The sequence below is a fragment of the Babylonia areolata genome, chromosome 23 (genome assembly GCF_041734735.1).
Source record: "Babylonia areolata isolate BAREFJ2019XMU chromosome 23, ASM4173473v1, whole genome shotgun sequence".
Classification (NCBI taxonomy): Eukaryota; Metazoa; Mollusca; class Gastropoda; order Neogastropoda; family Buccinidae; genus Babylonia; species Babylonia areolata.
The window spans coordinates 38,603,262-38,626,938 of record NC_134898.1 but is presented as its reverse complement, the minus strand read 5'-3'; the positions used below and the strand labels follow the sequence as shown (position 1 = coordinate 38,626,938).

At 43.6% G+C, this 23,677-nt stretch overlaps 1 protein-coding gene across 1 annotated transcript; it reads right to left on the bottom strand.

The window, feature by feature from the left end:
* LOC143298030 (uncharacterized) lies at positions 1-22,621 on the bottom strand. The gene is made up of 4 exons (XM_076610691.1): positions 21,716-22,621; positions 10,860-11,958; positions 3,404-4,168; positions 1-547 (listed from the first exon to the last, which is right to left on the bottom strand). Exons 1-4 carry the CDS (start codon positions 21,929-21,931, stop codon positions 498-500), a joined length of 2,130 nt encoding a protein of 709 aa, XP_076466806.1. The 5' UTR covers positions 21,932-22,621; the 3' UTR covers positions 1-497.
* Between the last annotated feature and the right edge of the window lie 1,056 nt (positions 22,622-23,677).

The window sequence follows — 23,677 nt, the reverse complement described above, 5'->3', positions numbered from 1 at the left end:
AAAAGAAGAGAGAAAAGGCGGAGGGTGGGGGTGGGGATTATTGCGTTTGCGATGCACAAGTATGTTGGAAAACAGAAAGGTTATTTTCATGTTCCAGCACCTCTGGACTGCTTCCAACTGCACATGTCCGTGCACACTCTGCTGCACGTGCGCCATAACTAGGGAAGTGGAGGAGGGAGGGGGCGAGGGGTGGGTGGGCAGGGGGGAGGATGGTGAGGGAGGTCATCAATCTCCTTGGCAAGGGCCGACTCGTTTGTCAAGTCTCAAAACGGGGTCGAGAGACTGACTATAGTTGGGGGTGCACGGCGAAATAGCCTCCCTTTTGTGTCTGGCAGAGCCAGAGTGGTCTGCCTTGGCCTGTCAGACCCAATGGGCGTCGCGGAGCAGCCTTCCACGAGGGGTGACTAGCGCTGGCCTAATTGTCAGAACCAATACAGGTCGGGGCGGCAGCTTCTCGGTGCGAGAGGAGGGGGGAAGCCTCGCCAGCGACCTGCTTGTCAGTACCAATGGAACTCCTTGCCGGCCTCGTGAGCGGAGCTGTCTAGGCCTGCAACAAGAGAGGCGGGACATGTGATTGGGCCTGACGGTGGCATTTATATGTAGCACTTGTTGACGTCCGCCGGCTTTTTCTGCCTCGGTGGCTCCGCTGGGCTGACAAGAGACTGGTGTCAGTCACGGCGTTCCCTGTTCACTCTCCCTGCCATGGTGGGAGGAAAAAACAGGCCTGACGGACCGAATCATAAGCAGCATCTGTGAGGCGTTGGTAACACGATCACACTGGAAGTAGTAACAATCAAGACAGCTGACAAGACACGGGCTGACAGAGAAACAGTCCCCGAAAAAAAACCCCAAAAAAACCCACAACAAACAACAACAAAAAAACTACCAAACCAACAAACCACCACCAACAACAACAACGACACACACACACACACACACACACACACACACACACACACACACACACAAACACACACTTCGTCTAATATCACTTCAAGTGGAAAGACGTTAAACTGAAGACAACAACAACAACAAACACACACACATACACACATTCATTTACCATTGCACTTGTGTCTTATAAACCTTACGGTTTCATGACAATAAAATCTATTCTATTTTATTCTATTCACACACACACACACACACACACACACACACACACACACACACACACGCACACACAGAGAACGGAAAAAGGCTTATTACATGGACTCACTTTGTGTAAACACACACACACACACGCACATACACACGAACAATAAAATATTACGACATACAGTATACAAACACTGATTATGATTACAGGACTTTTTTTTTCTTCAATAATCGTAGACGTGAAAGATATCACGAACAGAGTAACCTGATGACAAGACAAGACATCACCATGCGCCCAAAGACAAAAGCAAATCAGTATGAAACAAAAGAAACAAGCGAACAAATGACAACAATGACAACAGCAACAAAATCCCGAAGAATTCTATGGCAATGAGAACACCTTGGAGTAGTCCCCAAAATAATCATAAAGAGTAAATCAACTCGACGAAAAGCACATCCCTCACTCTTCTACCTTAGTGATGTTTCTTTACTTGTATCTTTCTTGGTTTTCGATCGTTGTTAGAAAAAAAAGGATCTGTTACCTGAATACAGCAAAACACACTGTATTGACTTTGCTACTACTACTACTACTACTACTATAATAATGATAATTGATGATGACGATAATAATAATAATTCTTTTAAATAGAAAATATAGCTGCTTTTAAATATTCTGATCAGTCACCGATTTAACTATTAAAACAAACAAACAAAAAACCCAACAAAAAACAAACAAACGTGGGTGACGCTACACTGTGTAGATACGCAATTTCCCTGGGGTGAGCAGACCACAAAAGTCTACTGTGACAAAAAAGTAATACCGCAATACAATTTGGCAATACAGCTGTCTTCCCCATGTCCCAGAAATGAGTGAGAGTCCGTGTTCTGTTAAGTTTGGCTCACCTTCTGGCATAAAAGCACAGAGTGCAACCTGGCGCGAATGATAAGATTAAGCTACATGCAGCAGCATCTATACACACAATTGTAATTTCTTATTTCTTTCTTTCTTTATTTTATTATTATTATTTTTTTTTTACAATCATTTGCTTTCTACGTAAGTTTCATTTTACTGCATTACAGTTGATTATTTATTTATTTTGCCTACAGATTTTAACCCATTTTATGTTACTTAATGTTTTACAAAAAGAAAAAAAAAAGAAAAAAGACTGGCTCTCAAGGCTTGATCAACTGTTTGGGTTTATGCGAATGTCAGGCATCTGCTTCATTTTCTTTCTTTCTTTCCTTTTTTTTTTTAAGCTGTGTAGCTTATATCTATCAGTCTGTACGCTTTCACGTCCCTTTGAAGCTGAAACTGAAATTATACAGATGCTTGTGCTACTTTCCTCCTTCTCCTTCCTCGTATTCTGCTGCTGCTTCTCCTTCGTATTATTATCATTATTATTATTATTATTACTATTATCATCATCATTAAGCATAAAAGCAGTATTGTCTCCACTGACTTATCTGTCAAACACCTGGCTAGTTCCGTAGTGTGATTTTGGACGCGAGTTTAAAATGTGGGAATATTCAGTGTTGGAGAGTGTACCAAAATTTACTACATTTCGATTTATACACACACAAGTGCGCGTGCACACACTATCATACCACACACAAGCGTGGATGATATTGTCTGTATGACTGTTTATTCGCTAATCTGTCGTCTGTCACTCCTTCCATGTCTCATAAGGTAAGATAAGACGGACTGTTCCAGGTGCAGTTAAACACACAAATCAGCTGAACTAAACACGGAGCTGGAAAACCACAAAGCGTTGCTTGTCGAACCAGCGTATGCTTGCATCGTGCGCATTCACACAACTGACGCCGTTTATAAAATTACCAAGAAAAGTGAATTTCCAAGCGTCATCTTTCCTGGAGCTGATTAGGTGTCGTTCACTGTTGGAATCTAGTCTGACCGCGCTAACTTTAGAAAGCTTTTACTACTTGACAGTGACTTCCACAGGTATCTTTGATAATCTTCATGACCGATAACCGGGTGATGGAAATAACCATATTTCACACATATGAACATTATCACACTGTATTACACATTCGTTACAAAATCTAACAACCCTGACAACAAAGAATCAATAAACATGTTTCAAATATATGAACATAACATCCTGAATTCTACATCCATTATAAATAGAATAATCATCCCCACCCCCACATGTATGTCTATAAATCTCTCTTCAAAAAAAGAAAAGATACATTATATATATATATATATAGTTTTTGTTGTTTTTGTAGATTTTTGTTTTGTTTTTGTTTGGTTTAATGCACATTTAACAATCCCAACAACACTCACCTACAAGACTTCCGCTTCCGGCGAAAACGCCGCCGCCGCGGGGGTGCTCTCCCTCTTGAGACGTCATCCGGGCTCCGGCCAGATCCCCAGCGATCTGAGCAGACGTGATGGTGGCCGACGGAGGCATGAAACCGGGACCCGACGAACCTCGAATCGATGATGACGACGACGACATGGTGGAAGAAGGCAACAGCAACGAACCGTAGCAGCCGGACGCCGCAGAGAATCTCCCAGAGCCTCCGTCGGCTGCCGAGGGCGCTGCGTAGCTGGACGGAAAGGCTGCGTGTGGGTCGGGGTATGTTCCGGACCTCGGGTAGCGGTAGTACGAGTTGAAGGCCGCCGCCGCGGTGGCAGCAGCGGCGGTAGGGGTTTTGGACCCCGAGGAAGAGAACGGGAAGCCGGTCCAGGGGTCTTTGTGCAGGGAGGGGAAGGACGGGTGGAGGGCAGGGGCCATTCCCAGGGACCCGGACAGAAAGGAGGAGGAGAGGGGGTAGAGGGGATCGTGGGCAGACCCCGCAGCGGCTGTGGCTGCTGGGAAGAATCCCCCTCCTGCTGCCGTTTGGCTGGAAGAGGACGGAGCGTGCGGGGACCCGAAGGCGGTTGTCTGGTGGTAGTTGTGGTTGTAGTTGTAGCTGTAGTTGTAGTTGTAGTTGGCGGCTGCGGCGGCGGCTGCAGCGGCAGCGTTGTAGTGGCGCTGGCGGAGGTGGTGGGTGGCGTCCCAGAAGGAGGGAGGAAAGTTCCTCTGGGACATGGGGGGAGAGTCGGCTGCAAGGAAGCAAGAGGTACAGTTGTAGGAGTGTTGGTCAGTTTCCATTTACTTCAAGAATCAATTGTATTTCCCTAGTGTATATACTAATAGTAACATCAACAACAATGATAATAGTAATGATAATAATAATAATAATATCAATAATAATAATAATAACTTATGATTCGAATATCACACGAAAGGAAAAGTCGCGTGTTTACTATCACACAAAGAGAAATTCGCGTGTATTTCTACCCTACGTGGTGTTACACTAAATGGAACTGTGGAGTCATCTTCACCAACTATCACACGAAATGTTTCGTGGATTATACCCTATAACAGTGTGAGAGATTGGTTGTTCTAAAGAAGGAAGCTTTGTTCTTCCATTAACTTCTACATGCTAGGTCCAACAGTACAATAATTTGTAAAGCGCTTTCAAACCTCTCAAAGCGCTTTACACAAACACGTCAGAAACAAAGCACACAGGAACACACACGCACGCATATACACACACAACTACGCACAAAGCACACAGGAACACACACGCACGCATATACACACACACACGCACACATAAACATGCATGGAAGAAATAGATACTCGTCCTCATTCCGGTCTAATACCACATCATCATCATCCACAACAACAATAACAGTATCAACAAAGACGACGACAACAACGGCAATGATACTGAAATAATAATAATAATGGCAGAATCACCCGAGCTAAAAATGAGGCAGGCACAAGCGTTACAGGAATATAACAGATCACATGCACTGTGTCTTCGACTAACATCCCCACAAACCCTCTTCGCCCCACCACATCCCTTTTTAGATTTTATTCAACGGGAGCGGATACACAAGACATTGTTTTGAAAAAGCGAAAAAGCAAAAAGGAAGACTCAAGTCTGTCCATCGATTCCTTGGATGCATCCAGCGGAAGTGGTGTTTATTTAATTCTAATTTTCCCCTCTTTTTTTTTTTTCCAAGTATGAAGAACACAGCTTCATTTTAACACTCGTCATCATGAAATAACATGAATTGTCTTTAAACTTTTGTTTGATCGTCAGTTTGGTGTGCACCTGTCTGTCTCTCGGACTTAATAAAGACTTTGTCTTGTCTTGTCCCTGCCTTGTCTTGTCTGTCTGTGTCTCTCTGTCTGTCTGTCTTTCAACTCTCTTCTACAGCTCATTGATGTTAACGCATTGAATAAGTAAGAGAGAGAAGTAAGAGATAGATAGAAAGATAGATAGGTATATATATATATATATATATATATATATATGAGAGAGAGAGAGATAGGTACAGACAGACAGAGAGAGAGAGAGACAGAGAGAGAGAGGCAGACAGACAGAGACACAGAAGAAAGATGAGAGAGAGAAAAGACAGAGGGGGAGGAGACAACAAGAGGCCAACACCACAGTGTCTGTTTGTTCCGGGCTCACTCTTTCAGAGATGGGCGTGGGAAGAGGAGGTGGGGGAGGTGGTGGTAGTGAGGTTGTGCTCGGAGGTGAAAGGGGGGCAGGAGGGGGGGGGGGAGATGGTTGGCGGTTAGGGCGGCAAGAAGGGAGAGGCCACCACCACCACCACCACCACCGTCTGCCCAGTAACCTGGGTGGGCGAGAAAAGTCAAAGGGTCTGGGGTTTGATCCCCTCCCCAGCAAGGCAGCCGGTCAGTGGTGGCTGAGAGGACGTGATTTTAGCACGTTCCCTGTCACTCCTCTGTCCGGGCGCCAAGTGGACTGTGCACGGGGCCTAGCTCCTCGTTCTGCTTGTTAAGCGGCTTGAAGAGGTGGACACAGTGTGTGTGTGTGTGTGGAGGGGGGGGAAGAGTTTGGAGGTGGTAGGGGGTGGGGTGGTGGTGGTGGTGGGTGGTGGTGGGGGGGGGGGCACGGCCACAGTACAGTCGGTCGGTGTGGGTTTTTTTTTCGAGAATCGAAAAGGACGCCGTACGATTGTCAACATTTTGTGTGTGTGTGTGTGTGTGTGTGTGTGTGTGTGTGTGTGTGTGTGTGTGTGTGTGTGTGTGTGCAGTTCAGTTCAAGTCAGAGAGAGAGAGAGAGACAGACAGACAGACAGACAGAGAGAGGATTCAAGTCAAATGAGAACTCTTTTTTTAGAGGGTGGAGGGGAGGGATTAAAAATTTAGATATTGCTTATTCTTCAAATCTGCCAAGTGAGAGAGAGAGAGAGAGAGAGAGAGAGAGAGAGAGAGGGGGAGACAGACAGACATAGAGACAAAGAGAGAGAGGGAGAGGGAGAGAGGAGGGGAGGGGGATGGAGAAGCGGGAGCGGGGAGAGAGAGAAAGAAGTGGAGGGACATGGTTGGGGGATAGGTTGATGGTAGGAGGGGTGTGTGCAGGTGGATGGTGGTGAAGCTAGGGGTAAAAGACAGAAAAAAAATTACGGAGTTTAATTAGGCCTGGGTTTTGTCGGAAATAAGAAAAAAAATAGGCGATACTATTTAAGCGTGGGTATGCACGCGGGCGTGTGTCTATGTGTGTGTTAATGTGTGTATGTATTCACCTGTGTGTATGTGTGTAACACAGAGACAGAGAACGAGACAGAGAGACGTACACACAAACAGATCTGAGAAGCAGAGTAGAGAGAGGCGATCGGGGTATGCATCTAACAGACTGCTGACTGAAATATATAGTTAATGAACGACCGTAAAAAAAAGTTTTTGGGAAAACAGAATAAACGAAACTGTCCCGTACACACACACACACACACACACACACACACACACACACTGACACACACACACAAAAAACCACACACGCGACTTAACTGTTCAGTTTATCCCCGAACCACACGAAACCAACACGACTCGATAGCCTCCAACGCCATCCACCCCCCTGACCCACCCCCCACTCCCCCTCCCTTCTCACTGACCAATGCAGCGCACGGTCAACATTGACTCTGTGGATTGGTCAGATCAAAGGATTGACCGGGGAACTCGGTGCTCTTATGGCCGCCGCAAAGTAACTCCCCCCCCCCCCCACACCACCAAAAAAAAAAAAAAAAAAAAAAAAATCAAATCACGTCCACTGACCCCCCCCCCCCCCCCCCCCCCCGTAGATGAAGACGAAGACGACATCCACATCGATGATGATGATAATGGTAATTATCACTTTTTATTATTATATAAATTATTATTTGAAAACAAACAAACTTTTCATTCACGTTGATGTTGATGATGGGGGTCAGTGATGGTGAAAATTCTGGTGTTGTTGTTGATGATGATGATGATAACAGTAATTGTCAGGTATGTTGGGAAACACTCTGATATTTCTTTGTTTATTACTTTTTGTTTTTCTTTTTTAAATACACCTGGGGCTGAATTTCGCATGAGGCCGAATGGTGATTTAAGCTCAGTGGCCCAGGTGTAAAGGAAGTTAACTGGAGTTTGGATTAAATTTGATTTTTCCTTTTCGAAGAAAACTATAAGTAGGGTCAAATCTGGTATGAGTGTAGTTTCTTCCCTAGTAGACTCGTCGGGGAACTTTGGACTCGTCCGTCTGTGATCTGTGGACTCGTCCGTGAAGAGTTTTGACAATCAGCAACAGAAATGATTGGCATCTCTATTTCAATTCCTCTCCAGTTTATGTGTCCCTTCTGCGTGTGCGTCTGTTGCGTGCGAAATCAGAGTTTTGTTCGACTGAGTGTAATTATCTTTTGATAATTATTTTAACATTAAAAATAAAATCGTCGGTAACCCCACTGATTCCGATGGGTAACCCCCGCGCCCAATTAATTAAAAAAATTGTTTTTATAGCCTTAACGCAATGGTATGAAATACATGTTGCATATAACTGTACCTGTATCCATTTATTAGTATATATATATATATATATATATATATATATATATATATATATATATATATATGTGTGTGTGTGTGTGTGTGTGTGTGTGTGTGTGTGTGTTTCTCTCTCTCTCTCTCTCTCTCGCTCGCTCGCTCTTCTCTAACTTCAGCACTTCAGCTGAGAGAAACACTAGTATCCTAATATTATTGTTTTGCCATCTTGTTATGCTTATTCTGTTTACATAGTTGTAGTGACGCATGTTAATCTGTTATCGCCCCCTGTTCATATGGGGCTATGGCCTTAGATGAATGAATCATCTGAAATCTCTCGCTCTTCTCTAACTTTACAAAACACGGCCATTCAGTAAAACGGTAAATGGTATCTATGTATCCTCCCCACCATCCTCCCATTTACACCCACCCACAACCCGCGCCCCCTCCTATCCCCCCCTCCCCCTTTCGTCCATCAACAAGAATGCTGGCGAAAATCTGCCAAAAGTTATGCTTGGAAAAATGTGCCTTACTTGTGCAGGAAAGGCACATTTTTGATGAAAACGCACACACAGAATAAAAAGAGGGATGAACGAAATGAATTAATAAATGAGAGAGGATAGGAAAATATGCATATTCAGAAATTAGAACACGAGGTTCCGAGGAGGGGAGAAAATGCAATAAGTGAACGAAGAAGAAAAAAGACATACGTAAACCGTGTAAATTGAATAAATTAAAAGAGGAACGCGGGATGTAGGAAAATGCACACGGAATAACTGATAATAAAAAGGGGGTGTAAGGAGAAAGCACCCAGACTGCATAAATGATGAAAGAGCTAGGACTATTCACATTCTGAACACATGAACAAATGAGTGAGCTGGAAAAATGCACAGACAAATTGAAAAAAAGGGGTTGGGGGAAGGGGGTGGCTGGGGGGCAGGGGGGTGGGGGAGAATGCACAAACAGAATAAAAGAGGGAGTTGGGAAAATGCCTAGCGCGAATATATGAAGCGTTTGTCAAATCACATGTGTGGACTGAATAACTGAATAAATAAATAAAACCAGTGAGGGAAAATGTACTAATTCACACAATTAAATAACCCACGAAGTAAATGAATCAATAAACACATAAAAAACCTAAAAAATAAAACGGAAAATGAAAAAAACAAACAAAAACAACAACAACAACAAAACAACAACAAAAAAAACACACACACACGCACACACGACCAAACCAGCAAGACACAGACACTGGTGTATAAAATCAACATAAAAATCTTCCCGATAATGATTGCTCGACAACTGCAGGGAATAAACTAAACCACCTGGCTAAATCGATAGCACGATCATCACCACCACACATTCGGACTTCAAGGAAAGACCCACCAACAACCGCAGCCGTTTCTTCAGAACTGGCTATATAGAACAGACGCAATGGTGCCAGCTCATCAAAGAGAAAGATAATTGCTTAATTACCTCTGCAGCTCAACTGACGAGTGAGCCGTCGAAGCAGACAGAACTCAAGCGAGCATGCAGACGTGAGTGGGTGTGGGTCGTTTGATGGCACTGTTTTTGTTTTCCTTTCTTAGAAGATCGTCCCTGAAGGGGGGGCCGCAACCCTTGTGATACTGAACCGATCGCGTGGCCAAGATTTGAGAGCTTGACTTGTGTCTTTGTTTGAAAGGGAGTTTTTATGCATAGGTGTTGCGCGTGGAAGGAATGGATGACGAAGGTGTGTGTGTGTGTGTGTGTGTGTGTGTGGCGGGGGGGGGGGGGGGGGAGGGGGGATGGAGGTGGGGGGGTGTCGTTTTGTAACTTAGTGAGAGGATTGATTTCTGCCCCCCCACCCCACTCCCCTCCCCGTCCCCCTCGCTCCTTGCTGCTCTGTGTGTGTGACTGTAATCAGATAAGAATTACGTTCTTAAAACCCACCTCTTCCCAAAATAGCCTCCCTTCCCTGCCTCTCCCTTGTCTTCAGTTTCTCCAGTTTTAGAGATACGCATGCGTGTGAACGAATGGTGCGAATCGAACGCGCTTTGATTTGTCTCTGCACAAGATTCAGCGCTATATATAAATACCATTCTTCTTCTTCTTATTCTTGGATGTCTTTGGGTGGGGGAGATAGTGGAGAGAAGCGAGAGCCGTCCGAAATTCACACAACTCTTCATGCATGCAGGCAGAAGAGAAGAAAAAAAAAAGAAGAAGAAATGGGTGGCAAGATAGCGGATGACAACGATGCTATTTCAGTTCCTGGTCCTGGCGGGGACAGCAGTCCGAATTTCATCCACACAGTGAAACACGTTGTGACCCGAAAAAAAAAAATGAATAATAAAATAAATAAACGAAATAAACAAATGAATAAAAATAAATAAATAAACAGATAATCAGATAGGCAGATAAACAGATAGATAGATAGATAGATAAATAATCACATTTAAATTACAATAAAGATGAAAGATACAAAAAGGCTAACGATTAGAGAAATAGAAATTAAATTTCCGTGAAGAATCGATGTGATCATGCATTTTCCCCTTACATTTGCGATCTAATAATACAATATTTTATATCACATTATTTTAATGTATTTACTTGTTTGCTTATTGATATATAAAATAAATGTAAGAGAAAGACATCGAACAAGCGAACGAGAGACAGAGACGGAGACAGACATATACAGACAGACAGACTCATAGGGAGACAGAGAGAGAGAGAGAGAGAGAGAGAGAGAGAGAAGACGGGTTGTGGGAGGAGGGAGGGGGTGATGAAGGTGGATGCGTTGTTGAATAGAGCAACATAACCATTCAAGAACAGCAAAATATTGGTGGACAGAAGCAACAGCAAGAACAGTAAGAGCAACAACAACAACAACAACATGAACAACAATTCAACGAACAAGGTTTCAACACCTACATGTGCCAGAATGTCGAGACGCTGTCCCTCTGGACCCGGGGTACCCACAGGAGGACGACGACGACAACGACAACGACGACGACGGGGACGACGACGATGACGACCCAGGACTGCTAAGCGCCCGCGAGAAATGCTCGTCCACCTCCAGTGACGCATCCCTCTCGTGATACGTCAGCATGACGCAGTTTGACGTCACGTAGCGCGTCTTCCGGGGCACCGGCACCTCGTCCATCTCCTCCGCGTCGGACGAACCTCTCTTCAGCGATGACGAGTAAGACGACGACGCCGGCGACAGCGACGACGACGACGACAAGGGCGTAGGAGGGAGGAAGATGGAGGAGGGGGCAGGGGGTGGTGGAGGGGCGAAGAGATCGGAAGTACCATGAATCTGGTGGCTTCTGGGCGTGAAGGCTGAAGAGGGGGACGCAGAAGAAGAGAAGGACGATGAGGGGAAGGAGGAGGAGGAGGAGGAGGTGGAGGAGGTGGAGGAGGAGGCTGCGGGAAAAAAACTAAATGAAGGCGAGGACGACGACGTCAGCAGTGGAGACGTCGTCGATAATGATGACGACGACGACGACGACGATGACGAGCAAGAGGACGAGATGATAGCGGCGCTGTGGTGGTGGGAAGATGGTGGAGAGGGGTGGTGGGAAAGGAGGGGCTGAGACCCTCCCCCACCACCACCACGACAAGACGAAGACAGTCCCCCTAACAGACCCTGCTGCTGCTGCGATGACGAACCTCGACCAGCGATGCCTGCGGCTGAAGAAGACGTTGCTAGACTGGATCCCTCCAGGCGACCCAAACCAGGCTGGACTGCTGGTAGTGGTGGCGGCGTCAGAGGCCGCTGAAGAGGAAGGGGAGGAGGAGGAGGAAGAGGCGACAACCCTGACGATGGTGGTGGTGGTGGTAGTGGTGGGGGTGAAGCGGAAGTGGAGGAAGAGGGGGGTGAGAGGAAGTTGGAGGGGGCAGGATGATGCTGCAGAAGGGAGGAGGTGGATGAGGAGGAGGAAGAGGAGGAGGAGGATGTTTGTCGCGCGAGTGAGTGAAGCATCGTGCTGTGGTTGTCTCCTCTTGTAGACGGGTCTTCTGCCGACACCTGCAAACCAACTGACGTCATTTAGAGAGAGAGGGAGAGAGAGAGAGAGAGAGAGAGAGAGAGAGAGAGAGAAAGAGTGTGTGTATGGGTACGTGTATATATGTATAGGTACAGCATATGCGTGTGTGCATGAGGAGAGATAGATAGATAGATAGATAGATAGATAGAGAACGGACGAACGAACGAACGAAAATACTTTAATTAATGAACTTTGGCCATGGACCACAATTCAAAACCAGGGGACTGGGGGTGGGTATGGGAAGGGATATTATTACAGTTGGATAGCATCACATAATTTCATACTGTTCATGTACCTGATATTAAGTTTTACTTAATTAAGTCCGAGTAGATGGTTTCTCCTTTTGATTGCATGGAAAATGAATTTTGATACTTGACAATTTCTCTGCTTATTGTTTGATCGAAGAAGTGTACAAAGAGACATATTCAAACAGTCTTGAAGAAATTTTGTCCGTAAATCAATATAATTTTATTAAACAGAACAAACATTAAATGGTATTCGTCTTCTCGTTCACCTTGGCACAAAGGACAATGCTTTAAAACATCATTTTGAGTGTACCAATTAACATTATTATTTAAAGGAGGCACATCAAATCTGGCCTGAGACAACGCCACTCTGATGCAATATTCAGCAGCATTTGTGATCTATTTTTCTTTTTTCAAATATAACTTTAAATGATCTGTGGCATGAATATCTGTCTATATCACTAATAGTACCAGACCATTCTTGAATGGAGATATCTTTAAGTCTTTGCTTGAAAATTGTAAGAAATCCTTTCACGTAGAAACTACCCAAATCAAGAACAAAAGAGAAGAATAAAAGGTTGGATGGTGGTGATAGTGGTGGAACGGGGAGGGGGAATGCAGAGCAGGGAGCGCGCGCGCGTGCGCGAGTGTGTGTGTGTGTGTGTGTGTGTGTGTGTATGTGTGTGTGTGTGTGTGTGTGTGTGCGCGCGCGCGCGCGCGCTCGAGCGTGCGGCAATGTAGGGATGTGGTTCGGTAGATAATAATGCGTGTGCGTGTGTGGGGAGGGGGGCGAACTCTAGGGAGTAGGAAGAGGAGAGGGGAAATGGTAAGGTGCGAGAGGGTGAGGAGTGGAGGGGTGGGGGTGGGGGGAACGTGGGGTGGGTGGGTGTATGGGTGGGAGGTCAGGAGGAGGGCAAGAATGGCAGCCATGTCTCAGGGATGCTGACGATGCTGTATCATAACAACACACTGACAAGACAATCAGACCTAGCAACGAAAACAAAAGACGGCCAGGTTATCTCTCTCTCTCTCTCTGTGCTTCTCTCTCTCTGCCTCTCTATCTCTGCCTCTATCTGTCTGTCTGTCTCTCTGTGTTTCCCTCTCTGTCTGCCTGTCTCTCTGTCTGTCTGTCTGTCTTTCTTTCTCTGTCTCTCTCTCTGCGTCTGCCTCTCCGCCAATATCAATATGTCTCTTTCTCTCTCTTTCTCCGTCTCTGTCTCTACCTGTCTCCCTTTCTCTGTCTTTCTGTCTGTCTGTCTGTCTCTTCTTTTCTCTCTCTCTCTCTCTGAATATATCTCCGTCCCTCCATCTCTAGTCAGTCTCTGTCTTGCACTGAGTCTCCGTGATTTTGTTTGTTCTGTATCTGTGTCTGCGACTGACTCTCTTTCGCGCTAATTCATCTCACCTCTAGTTGTTGTTGTTGTTGCTGCTGCTGCTGCTGCTGCGTTACCAGGATGTCCGTCTATAAGCGCAACAACGACAGCAAGCGGCCTACATCTAGGAAGATCTGATATCGAGAGAAGTTTATGTTGAAGAAGAGTTCACCAAGAACCATGTACAAAGCCATCACTCAGTCTGACCGCCTCAAACAAAGAATGAGGCAGAGGTCGATTGCGAGCTTGCCAGCAAGGAAGAGCAAGAGCTGTTACTGATCAAACGAATATTGGTTTCTTGTGTGACGGGCGCAATAGCCGAGTGGTTAAAGCGTTGGACTTTCAACCTGAGGGTCCCGGGTTCGAATCACGGTGACGGCGCCTGGTGGGTAAAGGGTGGAGATTTTTACGATCTCCCAGGTCAACACATGTGCAGACCTGCTAGTGCCTGAACTCCCTTCGTGTGTATATGCAAGCAGAAGATCAGATACGCACGTTAAAGATCCTGTAATCCATGTCAGCGTTCGGTGGGTTATGGAAACAAGAACACACCCAGCATGCACATCCCCCGAAAGCGGAGTATGGCTGCCTACATGGCGGGGTAAAAACGGTCATACACGTAAAAGCCCACTCGTGTGCATACGAGTGAACGTGGGAGTTGCAGCCCACGAACGCAGAAGAAGAAGAAGAAGAAGAAGAAGAGGTTTCTTGTGTGTGTGTGTGCGTGTGTGTGTGTGTGTGTGTGTGTGTGTGTGTGTGTGCGTGCGTGCGCGTGAGAGTACAAGCATAATCATCATAGGACAGACGCATACCAAATTCAAGATATGAAAAAATATCAACAACAACAACAACAACCTGGAAAATACATTAGAAACATCAGCGACTACGAAATCAGCAGCAACGGACGACGGCGACGACGATGATAATATGATAACGACGAGGAAAACAACATCATCATCAATAATAATAATAATGATAATAATAATAACAATAATAGTGATGATGATGATGATAATAATAATAATAATAATGACAAAAACTAGCACAGCTTCGCATTAAGTCAGTCAACTATACACGTTGTGTTTTATCAACTGAAGTCATCGTTATTGGCATTATGATTTTTGTGATTACCATTATGATGATGATGATGGTCATTATGATCGCTAAAAATCATGGTTTGCTGTTGTTGTAGTCATTATTAAGATATCACTGTGACATTCCCGTTCCGTTGGTTTCTCTTCCTTTTGGTCAGTCAAAATGTGATGCCTTGGTCTATGATTTATCATGCAGTTTACAATGAACTGGCAGACAATGGAAGGTGGTAAACATATTACTAATCACCAGTCCAACTTACGACAAGTGCACATATCAATTGATTGCAATAGCGTTCGGGTTAAAGATTGTTCACATTCTGCGGCATCTTGTGTGAAACGAATGTTGATCGATAACAGCGTCTTTAAAATCAAATACTTACACACACACACACACACACACACACACACACACACACACACACACACATTATTTTATTTTTAAAGAAATGATTAATCTTTTATTTATAGCTTTTCTAGAACTTCAAGTTACAAACATACGTAGAAATAACACATACGTCCCTTTTATCAGCAACAATACAGGTTGCAAGTTTTGATAATGCACTCAAATTGCAGTAATTTCCCCCAAGGAGAGTATCCTGACTTTCAAACAGAAGAATTTGTCGCGACAAAAAACAACAGCAATACGATACGATGCTACTTTTTGTCAAAACAGATTCATCTGGGTGAAAATCAGGCTGCTCTCCCCAGGGGAGATTACTGCAATTTGAGTGCATATCAAAACTTGCCAACTGCACCGTTGCTGATGAGGATGCGTTTTTCATTTCATCTTATCTTGTGTGTCTTGTTTAAAACCTTGTGTGTGTGTGTGTGTGTGTGTGTGTGTGTGTGTGTGTGTGTGTGTGTGTGTGTGTGTGTGTGTGTAGTCACATTTTGGTGTGTGTATGTAACATAGATGTAATGTTTTATGTTAACAAAGCGTTTTTGTAAAGCACCTAGAGCAGATTTCTAGATAGTGTGCTATATAAGTATCCATTATTATTATTATCATTATTAAAACCTATCAAAACTGATTAAGGAAAAGTTTGATTTGATGTAAAAAACGACAACAACAACAACCCCCCCCCCCCCCCCCCCGAAAAAAACAACAACAAAAAAAACATAACAAATGAATGATACTGTTCTACTAGCCGCTGTGGGGAAGTAGTTGACATCGCGGACTGACGGTTTGGAGGACAGAGAGAGAGAGAGAGAGAGAGAGAGAGAACTCAAAACCTATTTCATTCGAGGATTATTTAGATTTTAGGCACGGACTGTTCTTCTTCCGATGAGAGAGAGAGAGAGAGAGAGAGAGAGAGAGAGAGAGAGAGAGAGAGAGAGAGAGAGAGAGAGAGAGAACTAAGAACTCGGAACGTTTTTCATCCGAGGATTATTAAGATTTTAGGCATGGCCTATTCTTCTTCCGATCTCAGAGAGAGAGAGAGAGAGAGAGAGAGAGAGAGTTGTCGGCAGGAACGATATGGGGAGTGTTGTATCGAGGCAGAGACAGGGAAAGAGATGGGGGTGGGAGATGTTGCTGGAGAGAGTGGGAAAGGGAAAAAAAGTGTGAGCGCTGTTGTGAGTGACAGTTGATCAGATTACACCATTTTTCGAGAGGCGTTCCGCTGGTTGAATTTCTTTCCTTTTTTTTTCTTCTTTTTTCTCTCTCTCTCTCTCTCTCTCTCTCTCTTTCTCGCGTATATGTGTGTGCGTGCGTTCGTGCGTGCGTGTGTGTGTGTGTGTGTGTGTGTGTGTGTGTGTGTGTGTGTGTGTGTGTGTGTGTGTGTGTGTGTGTGAGAGAGAGAGAGAGAGAGAGAGAGAGAGAGAGAGATGGATTATATTTTAATACCCATACTTTCGTAACTTACTTGTAACTTTCTTTGCTTTAGTTTATCTAAATTCTATTCAAATGTTGGCATATATCGGACAGCGGATTTGTGTTCCTGTATTGTTGACAATAAACTGGTCTTGAGTCCTGAGTCTTGAGAAAAAAAGAAAGAAAAAAAAGAGAAGTTTTTCCTTCTACCTCCTGAAATAGAACAGAATCGTACTCCACCTTCCGTAACTTCACAGATTAGACATAAATTTCAGCCTGGACGTCCTGTCATGTACCAGTGTTTCTCGATTCATAAAGCCTCACAACCTTTGACGAAATTACATTGACTCGCTCATGAGTCTTTAAGTTCATACTGGTGTTATGTATACCTACTATTCTGGTCCAGATGTATATCTGAAAGAAAAACGCCACCGGTATCTTATTTACTACGTGCCGGATTTTCCAGTCATTTTACGTCAATATTTGCTCAGCATGAACAGGTCTTGCGTTCTTTAGGGGGAGGGAATTTGTTTTGTGTCCCGTCACATATGTTGATGATTGCAGACATTTTTGTTAATTAAAGTATAGTGCCTTTTTCCTGTGATTACTCATAATTATCTGCAATTTGTAGTATGTATTGTATTGGTGTATATAGATGTTTTTTCCACTTCTATGTCCTCATGTGCTCGTGTGTGGTATACACTATTGTATATGTATGATCTCATGTGAGGCTCTTAGAGACCATCAAATGGGGAGTTTGTGCCTTAAGAGTACAATATATTATTATTATTATTATTATTATTGTTGTTGTTGTTTAAAAGGTGGGAGAGGAGGGGAAGTTGAATGGCACGTTTCATGGAGAAAGAGGATAGACTGATGGTGGAATCAAAAGATGAATATTTAAAACTGATAAATGTAAGCGCATAATTATAAAGAAAATTACTTCAATGGACTGCGTAAAAGGGAACTCATTTTTACACTGTATGTACGTGTTCATAAACATTATGAACATTAAAAAAATATTATATCAAAACCTTGTGAGTTGTGTGCATCATTTCTTTAGATACATAAAAAAAAATATCTCCTCCACTAAATCAACAGCCTGACAGCAAAACAAACCAAAAAAGTATTTTTAAGAAAAGTACTGTTAAAGTGTTCTTTTGTAACCCGGTTTTCTTCGTCACTAGAGTGCTATATTAGCAGCATTGGTTTCATATGCTTGCCTATTCCGCCTTGATACCAGTATCAGACGTCTCGTGAGTTTAATCCCGTGTTTTATTATCTTAGGGCAGTTGTAACAAATAAAGGCTTATGAACCTGTTTTCCCCATGTACGACATTATTTGGAGAATGTGATGGAGCGCATAGAATTGTTTTCATTACAAATGTGCAAGTTTTCTTCAATATGTATGGTATCTTCCAAACATCATACTTCAGAACCGGGTCTATTTTTATATGTTATATTTTTTCATGTATAATGATTTCCCACAGAATGTGGTGTCTATCGAATTTAGTTGTCACATTGTGGGATGTGTTGGAATGGAGCCCGTCATCAACCAAACAGGAATAATAAAAAAAATATGAAATATATTCCATTGTGCAAAAAAAAAAAAAAAAAAAAAAAAAAAAAAAAAAAAAAAGAAAGAAAGAAAAAAAAGAAGCAGAAAAAAAAAAAAGATTCCACAGTGCCAGGGATTATTCTTTTACGTCACGCCTTTCTGACAATGGTATTTCTCTAACCAGTTTGTTAACAAAGAGGGAAAATGTAAAAGGACTTGGCACGCAACCTTGTTTAACTCGTTCGGGTCACTAAAATCATCATCCGTGTGTAAAAAACACTCATCGTGTTCGTGTACAGCAACAAACCAGTAATTACTTATCTTTCAAAGCTTTGTGCGTCTTTCCACTCACACCCTTGTCGTTCGTAATGCAGACCATAACATGTTCATGTTAACTGGGTCGAAAACGTTTTAAGAACAACTCAATGCTGCACATAACTTACAAACTTTTAACATTTATTTCATGAACACGTACATTCAGTGTAAAAAATGTGTTCAAAATAGGCTTCTTCCAGATCTGAATCGTGTTTGTCCTTCAACTCTCCCAAAGGAAGACATTGTATATTTCAGATTTTTTTTTTAATATCTTGAAAAAAAAAAAAAAAAAAATCATTATTTTTTTTGTATACTCCAGCCAATCCAGTCTTTACCTGTATACACGTACATACTTTACTAATTATACTTGTCAGTGAGACGCATGGAAAATGATGTGGTGTGTCAGTTGCTCTTTTTACAGTTTTGATTTAAACCCCCCGCCACCCCTCAGCCCCCCCCCCCCCACACACCCCCATCCCCCCCACACACCCAAAAAGGTACAATTACTGTGTGGTCTATGTTTAGCAACATTTCACCAGCCACGTTTTCTGGGTTACACCTCTTCCCATCTTTAATCTACGAATGACCACAATGATTTCAGTTTTCGAGTTGGGCTGACAACCCCCCCCCCAAAAAAAAACAAAAACAACAGCATTGTATGATCAGCCTCATAACTAATTATGCAGTTTCATTGTCACCATCTGTAATTTCATTTTCATGTGTGTCATTGCCAAACAAATTAAAGACACTAAGAAAGCGGTCGGACCATCGTTCATCTTTGATTGTCCTGCTCCTATCAAATCACCATTTCTTTTTTTTTCTTTTTTTTTTTTCTGCCCCATCATCTGCACCGTTTCAGTGGCATTACTCCCACGCCGCTCATTTAGATTCCCCCATACACGGCCACACCCGGGTTCGTCCGTCACAGTTCCAGCGTCGGCAGTCCACAGGCAAATCACCATTTCTTTAGTTCAAACAATCCTTTGTATTCCTTTCTTAGTTAGACTAAACAACAACAACAACAACAAAAACTAACAATAACAGTATTTGGGTTTTTTTTTTTTAACTTTAGTTTTTGCCCAAAACATTTTTAGTCCTGACATATTTTTTCATGACACTCGCCTTCATTCTATTCTTTTTTGTTTTGTTTTTACTTTGTTCTTTTTTTTTGTACCCAACAATGCTAACCGTGGAGGGGGCTGCCCCAGGCGATGCAATTTTTAAAAAAAAAGAAAAAAAAGTGTGCCGTTGACATCTCTGTTAAATGCATCACAATCTGGCTGAACGTGTTCTCTGAATTCACACTGAAGCTTTTTTTTTTTTCCCCCGGACTTTCTTGGGTTGACCACCGTTTTATTATGTATATATATAAATTCATTATGACATTCAGAATAGATGGGAAAAATGTGAACATAAACAATAACAGATGTAAGTGATTATGTTGATATATATATATATATATATATAGTTCATTACACAATCAAACACATGAATCATTTTAGGGTTTTTAGTGACAATATATAAAGTCACAGAAACAAACACATACACAGAAACATAAGCACACGCACACGCACACACACACACACACACACGTTTTGCTATGTCATTCATCTTTATGCTGAGCGCAGAGCTGCAGTCAAAACTGAAGCTAATTATTCATCTTTATGATACTGCGCTGAGAGAATTCATCACACCTTCTCGAGAACGTAATCAAGTTCGACTGATTTATCTGTGTGCTTTTTGCAAGCAATACGAGGAATCCAAATGATCCGTAACGTGCGTAATGCAATGCAATGAGAAGACAAGCTCTCAATAATAATAATAATAATAATAATGGATACTTATATAGCACACTATCCAGAAATCTGCTCTAGGTGCTTTACAAAAACGCTTTTGTTAACATAAAACATTATATCTATGTTACATACACACACCAAAATGTGACCACACACACACACACACACACACACACACACACTGCATACATACATTTTAACATACATGTGTATACATAATAAAATAAAATACATAATAAAATAGTAACCGTGGAATCTTTTATACAGACAGACAGACAGACGAACAGACGGACAGCAGACAGACGGATAGACACTCAGACCGACAGTTAAACGGAGAGACAGACAGAAGAGAAAGAGAGACGCAGAGAGAAAGAGAGAGGTGGGAGAGGGGGTGGGGGTGGGGGTCAGAGACAGAGGAAGGGAGGGACAGAGAGACAGTTGAAAAGCGAGAAAGAGACTGAGAGAGGGAGAAAGGAGGAATTAAGAGAGAGAGAGAGAGAGACAGACAGACAGACAGACAGACAGACAGAGATCGCACACGTTATGATACGATCATTGAAACCAACACACATAATAGAAACCTGTTGATATTATCTTATAAACTATCACTGACAGACAGACAGACAGACAGACGGACAAACAGAGATCGCACACGTTATGATACGATCATTGAAACCAACACACATAATAGAAACCTGTTGATATTATCTTATAAACTATCACTGATCTTGACAGAGTTTACACAGAACTTCACCGAACAGAATCACACTAAGCATTGGACAATCATTATAGAAACTCCGCACGTTGGTAACAAAAGCGGACATCAGTACGCGACTCACAACTGGCAGTTTGTTATGAAGGAACATCACAGATATAGTTTCAATCATTATGCTGTTTACGAACGAAGAACAAACTTCTAACTCTGAAACCTATCGTGTTCTTCGACTGTAAACTGTCAGGTGTTGAGGCTTTAGGGTGTTATAATTTTCGATCAGTTTATTAAGATAATGTACGCGGCAAACTGACGTTTTCTTCTTAACATCACTGATTTTGATTTCTTAGTTTAAAATCAAAGGCATATAACAAACGATATTTTTGTAATGTTCTGAGACTGGGCGGATCGATTGACACGATTGGCAGTTTAAGTTACAAAGAATGAGAAACTGGCATCAGCGTAAATTACAAGAAATGTGAAAACTGACATCAGTGTAAGTTACAAGAAATGTGAAAACTGACATCAGTTCAAGTTACAACAACGTGAAATTGACTGACGTACCTTTGAGAAGAGACCTTCAGAGAGGAGTGAAGACTGATCGTAAAGGAGGAAAAACAAACAACCTTAAAGAAAAACAAACAAACAAACAAACAAAAAACCCCCAAAAAACAAGAAACAAAAAACACCCACACACAGATCAATAACCGCGTCTGGTCAGTTGCACGTGCTGTGCACGCGCCCGGCACGGTGGCAAGCCTTAGTCAGTGTCTGTCACCCGCTCAGTCAGTCATTCACTGACGTCATTCTCACCACGATTCACGTCACTTACCTGGACATTGTACTCAGCATTGCACACCGCGCCGACGCCGACGCCGACGCCACTGCTGCCGACGCTGTTGTTGTCACCAGTGCCCAGTGAGACGGCGGTGGAGTTGTTGTAGCTGCTGCAGTAGACATCGGCGATGGAGCGTTGGCTGTTGTGGTAGCTGTGGTGGTGGTAAGGAAAGCCGGACGGGTGATGGTATATCAGTTCTGCGCAGCTCATCTTGGAGAGAAGGTTCAGTCTCTTGGTGGTACAGTCACAGTGCAACAAGAGAGACCTTGTTGGTGAAGAGATGATGGAGTTGTCAGGTCCTTGACACTCCTTCAAACCTTCCTCAGGTAGCAGCGATAGACACAAGGGCGGGGGGATTCGCCACCGATACTGGTTTGACTGACGGACACTTGCACCACGTTGGGTGCTGTGTGGGGGGTGCGGGGGATGGGGGGGTAAGAGAAAGAGGGACCGTCCTCAAGTTTTAGAAAAAAAAGAAGAAAAAAAAAAGAGAAGAGTTGGAAGAGTGTCACAGCGATCGGCAGACAGGTAACTCTTTCACTTGATGTTCTGTCTCTGTCTCTCTCTCTGGCAGCCTTTCTTTCTTTTTCAGTCAGCTCTCTCTTTTCCCTTGTTTCCAGGGCCGGCCGGTCTTCCTCACCGTGACGAACAGTTGGCGTTCCAGCGGCTCTCAAATTGAGAAGTTTTTGCCCAGCACAGTTTGTCAGTAACGGTACTGGGAATCAAACTCTCCAAACACGTTGTACTGCCTCGGGCCTCGGGCTCCCAAGCACTTTGGGCAAGTATTTGGGGAATGGGGCACATTTGGTCTATGCCAGCCCCTCCGTGCCAACACCCTGTCCGCCGGCCACGCCCCCAGCTCCCGAGGAGCTGTCAATCACTCCTTCTGACAGCCCTCTTCTGCACGAGAGTTCTCTCTAACAACTCCGCGGCCTGTCTCTCTCCTGTTGCAGACTGCTTACTGCTCAACTGCTGTTGCCTGCTTGCTTGTTGTCTGCTGTTGCTCCAAGCGTCAGTCATTTTCAGAGTTCCACTGACTGCACGGTTGGTGGAGTCTGGCGCTGCGCTGTTAACGTGGAGTGGGCCTTCCTGGTTTTTTTTTTTTTCTTCTTTTCTTTTCTGAGAGCTAGCGAGGCCGGCTGGTTTGTTTGAGAGTTCCAGAGAGTTTGTTACTGACTAGGGGGGCGAGAGACGGCTGAGAACGCTGGCTGTCAGAGAGGCCTTTGGCAGTGACGTTTTCTGCTGCTGGGCCATTTTCTCGGCAGCACTGAGAATGGGCAACTGACTGAAATCCAAAGTTTTGAAAGCGTCGGAAATTTTGATGGACTACGAAATGGATGCTGTTGGACGTTTTACCTTGTCTCTCTGCCCGAGTCTTTGTCTGTCTCTCTGTCGACAGCTCTCTCTCTCTGTGTGTCCCTCTCCCATCTTTCTCTGTGTATGTCTGCCTGTGTCTGTGTCTGTCTGTGTGTCTGTTTCACTCTCTCTCTCTCCCCCCACCCCCTCTCTCCATAAATTCAGTTTGTGTACACAGGTGCGACATACACTTTTGCGATTGTCGGTTTTGTTCAAAATGTGTCCGATTTGTCCATCTTGTATAAATTTCCCGTTTGTGTGCAATATCTGTGGTTATATGGGCTAAAGGACAGTAAAGTATACCATCTAAAGTTTGTATCTTTTCTCTTTCTGTCTCATTCTCTCTGTCCCTGACTCTCTGTCTCTCTCTCTGTCTGTCTGTCTCTGTTTCCTTCTCTCTCCCTCCCCCTTCCTTCCCAATCTCTCTCCAATGACCAAAGTAGTCTGAAGACCTCTGAACTCCTTCTCTCTGTCTCTCCTCTCTTTCTCTGCCCCCCCCCTCTCTCTCTGTCTCCCCCCCCCCTCCCCAGCACACACTCCACTTTCTCCTTTTTACTCTTTCCCACCAGACGCTGCCGCATTCGAACCCAGGACCTTCAA

Bases quoted from the DNA above. Each gene is read 5' to 3' on its own strand.
- LOC143298030 (XM_076610691.1), bottom strand. From the start codon at position 21,931: ATGAGCTGCGCAGAACTGATATACCATCACCCGTCCGGCTTTCCTTAC. The intron at 11,959-21,715 runs GTAAGTGACGTG...GTTGGTTTGCAG, and splicing joins ATGCTGAGTACAATGTCCAG to GTGTCGGCAGAAGACCCGTC. The intron at 548-3,403 runs GTGAGTGTTGTT...CTCTTGTTGCAG, and splicing joins CGGAAGCGGAAGTCTTGTAG to GCCTAGACAGCTCCGCTCAC.